Genomic DNA, 10,925 nt, shown 5'->3' on the forward strand with positions numbered 1-10,925 from the left:
CTAGGAACATAGCCAGGGCACAGAAAACTAAAAGTATGACTCTAGGAACATAGCCAGGGTACAGAAAACGAAAGGTATGAACCTAGGGACATAGCCAGGGTACAGAAAACCAAAGGTATGACTCTAGGAACACAACCAGGGCACAGAAAACTAAAGATATGACTCTAGGAACATAGCCGAGGTACAGCAAACTAAAGGCATAAACCTAGAAACATAGCCAGGGTACAGAAAACGAAAGGTATGAACCTAGGGACATAGCCAGGGTACAGAAAACAAAAAGTATGACTCGAGGAACATAGCCAGGGTACAGCAGACTAAAGGCATGAACCTAGAAACATAGCCAAGGTACAGAAAACTAAAGGTATCACTCTAGGAACATAGCCAGGGAACAGAAAACTAAAGGTATGACTCTAGGAACATAGCCAGGGTACAGCAAACAAAAAGTATGACTCTAGGAACATAGCCAGGGTACAGCAAACTAAAGGCATGAACCTAGAAACATAGCCAGGGTACAGAAAACTAAATGTATGACCCTAGGAACATAGCCAGGGTACAGAAAACAAAAAGTATGACTATAGGAACATAGCCAGGGTACAGCAAACTAAAGGTATGATCCTAGGAACATAGCCAGGGTACAGAAAACCAAAGGTATGACTCCAGGAACATAGCCAGGGTACAGCAAACTAAAGGTATGATCCTAGGAACATAGCCAGGGTACAGAAAACTAAAGGTATGACCCTAGGAACATGGTCAGGGTACAGAAAACTAAAGGTATGACTCTAGGAACATAACCAGGGCACAGAAAACTAAAGGTATGACTCTAGGAACATAACCAGGGTACAGAAAACTAAAGGTATGACCCTAGGAACATAGCCAGGGTACAGAAAACTAAAGGTATGACTCCAGGAACATAGCCAGAGCACAGAAAACTAAAGGTATGACTCTAGGAACATAGCCAGGGTACAGAAAACTAAAGGTATGACTCTAGGAACATAGCCAGGGCACAGAAAACTAAAGGTATGACTCTAGGAACATAGCCAGGGTACAGAAAACTAAAGGTATGACTCTAGGAACATAGCCAGGGTACAGAAAACTAAAGGTATGACTCTAGGAACATAGCCAGGGTACAGAAAACTAAAGGTATGACTCTAGGAACATAGCCAGGGTACAGAAAACTAAAGGTATGACCCTAGGAACATAGCCAGGGTACAGAAAACTAAGGTTATAGTTGTTTGGAGATCACTCATGCTACAGATGCTGTCTACATTATGCATGACTCATGTTCCCAAACAAGGTCTAGCTATTCTGGTCAAAGGGAGGGATGCCTACGTTTAATGTGTGATGAGCTTGATTTGTTTTGACGAAACAAAGTCTAGATAAAGGTCATTATGAAATGGGATTCTGTTTTGGATCAATCAGTCCCACCAAAGAAAAAAGACGGGGTTGATAAAAGGCAAAATGTTTGTATTGTGTGGGTGGGAGGGGGATGTCTAGAGGATTATAGATTACTAGAGTTCCAATTTTTAAAACATGAATATGGTAGTTAAAACTGTTTGTGTTCTACTTGATAACATTTCAAATTCTATCAATAAAGTTTTGAAATACTTTGAAAATAATTTCAAAAAAGGCATAGAGTGGAGTGCATTGCATGATGCATCTTGCCCCACTTAATGACAAAGGAGTGGAGTTTCTTGACCTGATTTTGGTAATTTTAATCTGGGCAGCAGTGACCTACTTTTATGATTGTGGTTACATAATGTAGATTATTAAGTAGAATACATACATTACATAGAGTTGTAACTACCAGGTAAAAATTTGAAACTTTGAGCTCAAGTTTTTAGGGGTGTCACAATACAGGTGTGGCATACCACAATATATTGCAGTATTGAATAAAATCTTGCAACATATTGTACAAATAATAGAACCAATTGATATATGAAACAAATATCGAGAAAACGGTACACCGACTCTGTATCGCGGTTCAATACAATACAGGTCTGTATTGCAATATACTGGTATACCGGTTTATCGTGACACCCCTACCAGTTTTCCTATAAACACCTCTGCCTGAAGTGTCATTGGTGCTCTCATGTCTCTCACTTGTGTGATTCCTTTTGCTAGTAGTATTAATGGTGCTGTCATATGTTCCTTATTTTATTAATTTCTGCTGCCTGTAGAATAAATGGAACTTGCACATATCTGTTATTTGTGCGACTCTAGCTGTCAGTAGTGTTAATGGTGTTTTCATCTGTACAGTGCCTGGAGTTGGGTTGACACCCACAGATGCTCCGTCTAAAGACCATGTCAGCAAGGCTCTGGCAGTAGCCAAGAGGTCCACAGCTTCAGTTGGAAAATTCACAGACTCTCTTCGAAAGGAGAAACCCTCAAAATTCACAGGCAAGAAACGAAAGGTGAGTTGTATGTGTCTTTGGGTGTTGAGAACCTTTACAACTTACAAATATATATCATTGTAACATTATGTTACTGTAAGTGTTCGTCGATTTGTTTGAGGAAACTTTCCATATCTTATTTTTGGTAAAAAATCAGTTGCATTTCTCACAAAAACATGCTTTCTATACCTTGCTCAAATACTTCTATGCCTTATGTTAATATTTTTGACAGCATAAGACTAGGTCTTACAAATATAAGTGTCGTCCTGGTAAAATACTAGCTGCTTCCTACCGACTTGGCAAGGGGTAATTTTTCTTAAGCTCATTCGGTAGAGCGTAAGACTAGTAAGCCAGAGGTCCCGGGTTTGACTCCTAGCGGAGGCAGTGAAAACAATAATGACCTCTGGTTCATAAGTTTTGTAAGCCATGTAATTTGTTTTTATTGCCATAGTATATCCAGTGGGATATTTTTTACAACGAAACTGAACCAATCATGTACTATTTGATGTTGCATGTCGCTAAATTCTAGTTCTAGACAGACATTCATTACAAACTTTCAGAATAAATTAAATGCACAGGGTAATATTTTACAGAGGGTGGGATTTTCTGTCCACAACAACCATTGAAGGAAAAAGTTTTAAGCAAGATATCACAGAATGTTAGTTTTTATAAGGTATCAAACCACATACTTATTTTGGTCAAAAGACAACCCCCATAGTGGATCAATACATGTAGACATACCTGTCAGTGACATAGCCAAACAGTTCTCACAGTGTTCAGTTTCCTTTCTTTATAATGATTTATTTGTAAGGAATTCCACTGAATCCGTCCATGAAGCTATCACATTTTTACGACAGAGGTATTGGATTGTCAATGGCTCATTTATATTTCATGTTATCTGGTTATTTGATTTGATTAGCTGTAAATATTGTATATTTTATCATACATTGTATCTTGACCATATGGAAGATGAGCTTCATGCTCAATATGTTATCAAAAATAAGCTTATGTCATGGTGCGTCGTCCATCCTCGTCTGTCAACTTTTCCTTTAAACAACTTCTTCTGAAGAACGGACAGGCATAGAGTCATGATATTTGACTGAAAGCTTTGTTGGTTGGAGCCTGACAAAGTTTGAGAATGAAAATGACCGTGACCTACTTTCAAGGTCACAGGGGTCAAATATGTCAAAAACTTCAAACATCTTCTGAAGAACTGGAAGGTATAGAACCTGACTATTTGGCTGGTTATTTCCTGGAAAGGAGCCCAACAAAGTTTGCGAAGGTCACATTAGCCAGATATGTCAAACACTTAAAACGACTTCTTCTGAAGAACTTGAAGGTATAGAACCTTAATATTTGGCTGGTTATTTCCTGGGAAAGAGCCAAACAAAGTTTGCGAATGCAAATGACCTTGACTTACTTTCAAGGTCACAGCGTTCAAATATGTCAAACGGTTCGAACTACTTCTGAAGAAGAATCAAAAAGCATAGAATCTTATAATAGTATTTTGCTGGTAGTTTCAACAGATGGAGCCAACAAAGTTTGCGAGGGAAATATTTTTAGTGCAATATAATATTTAATGAGAATATTTTGCTATGACTGCTTAAATATTCAGTTGAGCAATACAGGCCCTCTTGTTATTATCATTATTGTATCAGCAAAACTTGAGGAAGTCTTACATTCTTTTTAAAAGTATTGGAAAGTATGTTATACAGTTAATTTTCAAAGGTTATCAGTATTCCTTATATCAAAACAAAGTCAAGATAGAATAGTTGAAATTTGAATGAAGGAACATAAAGGAAGCTAATTATATACCAGGTATATATAAGCTAACAAAGCATCTTGCAAAAAGATGATACAAAGATTTGTCTTTTCAATCAAATTTGTGCTCGATCAATTTTATATGCATAGTAATTTTGTCTCTATTTATTTGGTGTCAACTTCATTTATAGCCTTTCACCAATATCCATATCCAATACACAATTTCAAAACAATAATATAATTGGTGTATTTTGTAGTATTCAATGTAGTCTCAACGTTATTTACAATAGAATGACATGTCTCAAACACTGCAATGGTCTGTCATTGCTGATTTAGTCAAAACGTAATGTTAACTCATTTCATGAAAAATTGAAAAAAAAAAACTAGAGAAGCAATGTTCTGTGGTTAGAGTGAGGGTCTCCATGGACGAGAGCTACATGTAGGTATTAAGATGAGTTTTTTTCCTAATTCTGATTTTATGTGTTTTCTTTCAGTTTGAGGAAAATTACGGTAACTTGAAAAATGAGACAAGTAAACAGCTGGACATTTTACAGAAGCTAAAAAACAAAGAACCTGTTGTAGACGTGGCAAGAGCTGTCAACACACAAATGATGGAGGAAAACAGTGAAAGGTAACATTGCCATGTAATTCTGTTAGATNAATTGACAGGGAAGGTTTATAGAATTGGTGGTACTGACAGGGAAGGTTTTTAGACTTTGTAGTACTGACAGGGAAGGTTTAGAGACTTTGTGTTACTGACAGGGAAGGTTTATAGAATTGGTGTTACTGACAGGGAAGGGTTAGAGACTTTGTGGTACTGACAGGGAAGGTTTAGAGACTTTGTGTTACTGACAGGGACGGTTTATAGAATTGGTGTTTCTGACAGGGAAGGTTTATAGCCTTTGTGTTACTGACAGGGAAGTTTTATAGAATTTGTGGTACTGACGGAAGGTTTATAGAATTGGTGGAACTGACAGGGAAGGTTTATAGCCTTTGTGTTACTGACAGGGAAGTTTTATAGAATTTGTGGTACTGACGGAAGGTTTATAGAATTGGTGGTACTGACAGGGAAGGTTTATAGAATTGATGTTACTGACAGGGAAGGTTTAAAGAATTGATGTTACTGACAGGGAAGGTTTATAGACTTTGTGTTACTGACAGGGAAGGTTTATAGAATGGTGTTACTGACAGCGAAGGTTTATAGAATTTGTGTTACTGACAGGGAAGGTTTATAGAATTTGTGGTACTGACTGGGAAGGTTTATATATAAGAATTTGTGTTACTGACAGGAAAGGTTTGTATATAAGAATTTGTGTTACTGACAAGGATGGTTTATAGACTTTGTGGTACTGACAGGGAAGGTTTATAGAATTTGTGTTACTGACAGGGAAGGTTTTATAGAATTGATTTTACTGACAGGGAAGGTTTATAGACTTTGTGTTACTGACAGGGAAGGTTTAGAATTTGTGGTACTGACAGGGAAGGTTTATAGAATTTGTGTTACTGACAGGGAAGGTTGATAGAATTTGTGTTACTGATATGGAAAGTTTATAGAACTTGTGGTACTGACAGGGAAGGTTTATAGAATTTGTGGTACTGACAGGGAAGGTTTGTGGTGTTACTGACAGGAAAGGGTTATAGAATTTGTGGTACTGACGGAAGGTTTATAGAATTTGTGTTACTGACATGGAAGGTTTGTGGTTTTACTGACAGGAAAGGTTTATAGAATTTATGTTACTGACAGGGAAGATTGATAGAATTTGTGTTACTGACAGGAAAGGTTTATATATAAGAATTTGTGTTACTGATATGGAAAGTTTATAGAACTTGTGTTACTGACAGGGAAGGTTTATAGAATTGGTGTAACTGACTGGAATAGTTTATATATAAGAATTTGTGTTACTGACAGGGAAGGTTTGTGGTGTTACTGACAGGAAAGGTTTATAGAATTTGTGGTACTGACAGGGAAGGTTTATATATAAGAATTTGTGGTACTGACAGGAAAGGTTTATATATAAGAATTTGTGGTACTGACAGGGATGGTTTAAGAATGTTTGTTACATACAGAATTTTGTAGTGGGCCCTTCGTTTTTAGCCCACCATCATCTGATGGTGGGCTATTCAAATCACCCTGCGTCCGTGGTCCGTCGTCCGTCCGTTGTCCGTCGTCCGTCGTCCGTCCGTAAACAATTCTTGTTATCGGTATTTCTCAAGAAGTACCAGAGGGATCTTTCTCAAATTTTATATGTAGGTTCCCCTTGGTCCTTAGCTGTGCAGGGCAACTTTTGAGACTGATCGGATAAACAACATGGCCGACAGGCAGCCATCTTGGATTTTGATAGTGAAAGTTTGTTATCGCTATTTCTCGGGAAGTACGGGAGGGATCTTTCTCAAATTTTAAATGTAGGTTCCCCTTGATCCCTCGTTGTGTATGTTATATTTTGAGACTGATCATAAAAACAAAATGGATTAAAAGAAGAACTAAACAGATCTTTCTCATATTGCAATGATCGATTCTATTTCTTTCACATTAAGTACTGTACTAGTAAATATGTGAAATGACAAACTCACTTTGAAGGTTGGCTTTCATACACATCAGTATTAAGTTTAGATCAAAAGTTACCTCAAGGTGCATTTACTGTTAACATGACTCGATCAAACAGATTAGAGGAAAGAAGAGAAAAGATCGAACTAACAAAGAACTAATGAAGATGGTACAAAGGTGGGCGCCAAGATCCCTCTGGGATCTATTGTATGTTTGTCCATCCATTCATAAACTAAGGTCATTTGGAGTGTTTGTGAAACAGATGGAGCAGGTTTGGAGCATAAGTTAGACTGAGTGGTTTTTAAAACCAACTTGAAAGGCTTATGAGATTTACTGGGAAAGTTTGGAGTGTTTGTGAAACTGATATGTAAACATGGAAGATAAGCTTTTTAGTTCACATGCATTTTATTCTCAATGAATAAAGTTTATTATTTTCATTAACTTTGAGGAAACTTCTAAACAGCAGTATGTGGTTTTCTACTTTTTCAGGTTCACTCAAGATATGTTTATGTGTTGTTATTGATATTTGTATTTACTTAAATATTCATGCAATATATGCCGTTACATAACTGATTTCTTTTTATGTTAAAAGTGTTTTTTTACTGTTCCAGTTCTGGCAAGACACCCAACAGAGGAAAATCCAAAGGATTTGGAGGAGGAAAAAAAGGGAAAGGAGGGCCAAAGGGCTCCTTTAAGGGAGGAAAGGGTTTTAAAGGGGGTAGAGGCGGCAAGGGGGGAGGAGGGGGTAGAGGCGGTAAAGGGGGAGGAGGGAAAAGAAAATGATGAGGTCTCTATCATTTGTTAAAATAAAAGTTTGAAAAAAAAAATATTTTTTTTATCTTTACCAAGGTTACACAGTTGCTAGTAACTTCCTAAGAAATCTGGTGTACTTCTACAGTAAATAAGGTTTACTGTGAAACGATTCTTTCAAATTCTATGTTACAACAAAGTCATACATCATAAACAACATAAATGGTTTAGCCTAAATTTAACTTATATCTGGGGTTCGACAGGGTTATAAACACATAAATCAGCTTTACTTTGAACATGCTTCTTTCAATTTCTAGCTTATTACAAAGTCATCCCATCTCATAAACAATTAATATCAAACAATTTAGCCCATAGAAAACTGATTTCTTATGTCCAATAGGGTTTATTAGCGCACCTGGCACGGAGCTTATGCCGTGGCGTGGCATCTGTCGTCCGTCGTCTGGCGTTAATATTTTACTTTAAACAACTTCTTCTTAATAACCGAAAGGCCTAGGGTGTCGATATTTGGCCAGAAGCAAACTGGGATGAAGGGCTACAAAGTTTGTTAAAATTAATGACCTTCACCGATTTTCAAGGTCACAGGGGTCAAATATATTAAAAACTTTAAACATCTTCTTCTCGATAACCAAACTGACCAGGGAGATGATATTTGGCCAGTAGCATGCTTGGGTGAAGGGCTACCAAGTTTGTTCAAATAAATGACCTTCACCCATATTCAAGGTCACATGGGCAAATATGTTAAAAACTTTAAACAAATTCTTCTGAATAACCAAAATGCACAGGGTGATGATATTTGGCCAGTAGCATGCTGGGGTAAAGGGCTACAAAGTTTGTTCAAATAAATGACCACCCATATTCAAGGTCACATGGGCAAATATGTTAAAAACTTTAAACAACTTCTTCTGAATAACCAAAATGCCCAGGGTGATGATATTTGGCCAGTAGCATGCTGGGGTAAAGGGCTATCAAGTTTGTTCAAATGAATTACCTTCACTTATATTCAAGGTCACAGGGGTCAAATATGTTAAAAATCTTTAAACGACCTCTTCTGAATAACCATGGGTTCCAGGATGTTGAAACTTTGCAAATTGCATCCTGTGATGAAAGGCTATAAAATTTGTTCAACATAATGACTTTGTTCGACTTTCAATCACAGGGCTGGAATGTTTAAAAAAAAAAAAAATGGATCTTTTGAATGAATTTTTATCATAAATACTGATATTTTGCCTGTAGCTTTATTTTAGATCACTTTTAAGGTTACAAGTGTGAGATTTATACCAGGTGAGCGATGCAGGCCCATTGGGACTCTTGTTATTATCATTTTTTATTGATAGTATATATTTATATGCCTAGTTATGAAGGATATAAACACATGTTATCTGTACAGTACATTTTATGATGATAATATGATGTAGGAGATCTAATAAAAATTAAAAAAAAAATATTATATTTTTGACAAGGTTTACACCAGTATTTTGACAAGGAGGATGAATTAAAAATGTGATCATCTACTTCTGTCCTGTTCAAAAACCAGTCTTATATACTAAATTTGTTTTGAACACAAACAGTAATTAAAAACTTAGTTTTCAAACTATTGAGAACATGTATTTCCTTTGTCAAGCTAAGAGTGTAAATGGCTGGTATCTTGACTCTATACAGCTGAAAACAACTCGCTAAGCCACGATGTGCCAAGTCAGCTGTCAGTTTAATATTGAGACATTTCGTCCAAATAACTTCATTTAAGCACTGCCTTGCCATTTGCCCGTTCCAATATTTTTGTAGAAGGGCATTATGATTGTTTGTTTTTAGTGTATTGTTGATACCATTATACAGTGTAACGAGAAGACGCTGTCATCGTTATTCCCCGCTCACAGTGCAAAAGTCGTTAAAAACATGAAGCATAAAATAAGATCAAAATCAGCATCCACAATATGCATTCAGTAGAGCGACCCTAGATGCAAAATTGATGCAAGTATAATCAACATCGCACTTGTAGTAGGCAAGATATAGATGAGAGCAATTCTTCCTAACCTGGTGCATGAACAGACGGACGGACGGACTCCATTTCTATATCCCCCGCCATCACTGAGAGGAGGATGAAAACTTAAACAAATTACAACAAATCTAAAATAATCAGTTAAATTTTTATGACAAATTTTGATCAACACAAACCACTGAAACTCGATAGATCACATAATACATCTATTGTATCTGAGATATACATATTTCAACACCTTTAAAGAAATATTGAGCTAATGGACCATAATAAATTGCAAAGATTGTTGCATTTAGGAAATATTTAATAGGGTACTGTATCACATTCTTTTCACGATCCAATCCAGAGATGTGGGCTAAATGATATTTGTGAATTTTAATGGTACATATAAGGATGACTTTTTAGGATGACTTTTTTTCTCTCAAAATGTATAAGATTGGAGGAGGATGGACGTTTCTCTCAAAATGTATAAGATTGGAGGAGGATTGACGTTTCTCTCAAAATGTATAAGATTGGAGGAGGATGGACGTTTCTCTCAAAATGTATAAGATTGGAGGAGGATTGACGTTTCTCTCAAAATGTATAAGATTGGAGGAGGATTGACGTTTCTCTCAAAATGTATAAGATCGGAGAAGGATTGACGTTTCTCTCAAAATGTATAAGATTGGAGGAGGATCGACGTTTCTCTCAAAATGTATAAGATTGGAGGAGGATTGACGTTTCTCTCAAAATGTATAAGATTGGAGGAGGATGGACGTTTCCCTGTTAATAATGTCGGATGACATGTAAGAGCACAGGGATGAACAGGATCAAAAGATATATTTTATAGCATTTTGCACAGTATGTGTTAAAGTATTCTCAAATTCAAGGTGTAACAGGTTACGCTTACTTACGTTTTCTGCACCTCTGGAAGATTTCATAACAAAATTGAAGGCACCAACTGAGATTTGATTGGTTTCAGGTATAAAAACATTGACCAATTGTTAGGCCAATACCTGTCCTATGAAGATTACAAAGGAGCAACACCCGACTTCATAGCCAGTCAGTTTTGCTGTTATGGTGCTGTGCGATTCTTTTGATGTTCATCACATGATCAAACTAGTCTTAAGTGTATCATCCACAAGGTGGTGCATGACATATTCCAGAGGTGCAGAGGACGTGGGCAATCCCCTGGAATTTTAGGGATGAAGCAAAGGGAACTTTTTTCTTAAGCACATTAAGGTACAAGGTTCCTGTTGATAATTATACAGGTATACGTACATGATTACGTGAATGAATCCTCAACCAGATACATGATTAGTTTCATTGTTATATTTACATAGTATGTACTGTATATATATATAATTGGTAATACATGTGTATCCATATTGTGATACATAGATATTATAAGAATTCATTGTTGTAATAAATCTGTTTACCCTTTTCACAGTAGCCTGGCTTTGATAATATTTATATCAGCATC

The 10,925-nt window shown here is 36.5% G+C and overlaps 1 protein-coding gene across 1 annotated transcript in view; it reads left to right on the top strand.

Annotated features, from left to right (window-relative positions):
• LOC110447458 (ribosome biogenesis regulatory protein homolog) overlaps positions 1–7,944 on the top strand; it is a 16,839-nt gene extending 8,895 nt beyond the window's left edge. The window contains exons 6-9 of the mRNA XM_021493167.1: positions 989–1,017; positions 2,257–2,411; positions 4,646–4,782; positions 7,308–7,944. Of these exons, the coding sequence (XP_021348842.1) occupies positions 989–1,017; positions 2,257–2,411; positions 4,646–4,782; positions 7,308–7,479 (493 nt within the window). The 3' untranslated portion in view covers positions 7,480–7,944. The remainder of the gene's footprint in view (positions 1–988; positions 1,018–2,256; positions 2,412–4,645; positions 4,783–7,307) is intronic.
• The last annotated feature ends 2,981 nt before the right edge of the window (positions 7,945–10,925 follow it).

Source organism: Mizuhopecten yessoensis, unplaced genomic scaffold (assembly GCF_002113885.1).
Source record: "Mizuhopecten yessoensis strain PY_sf001 unplaced genomic scaffold, ASM211388v2 scaffold3427, whole genome shotgun sequence".
Classification (NCBI taxonomy): domain Eukaryota; kingdom Metazoa; phylum Mollusca; class Bivalvia; order Pectinida; family Pectinidae; genus Mizuhopecten; species Mizuhopecten yessoensis.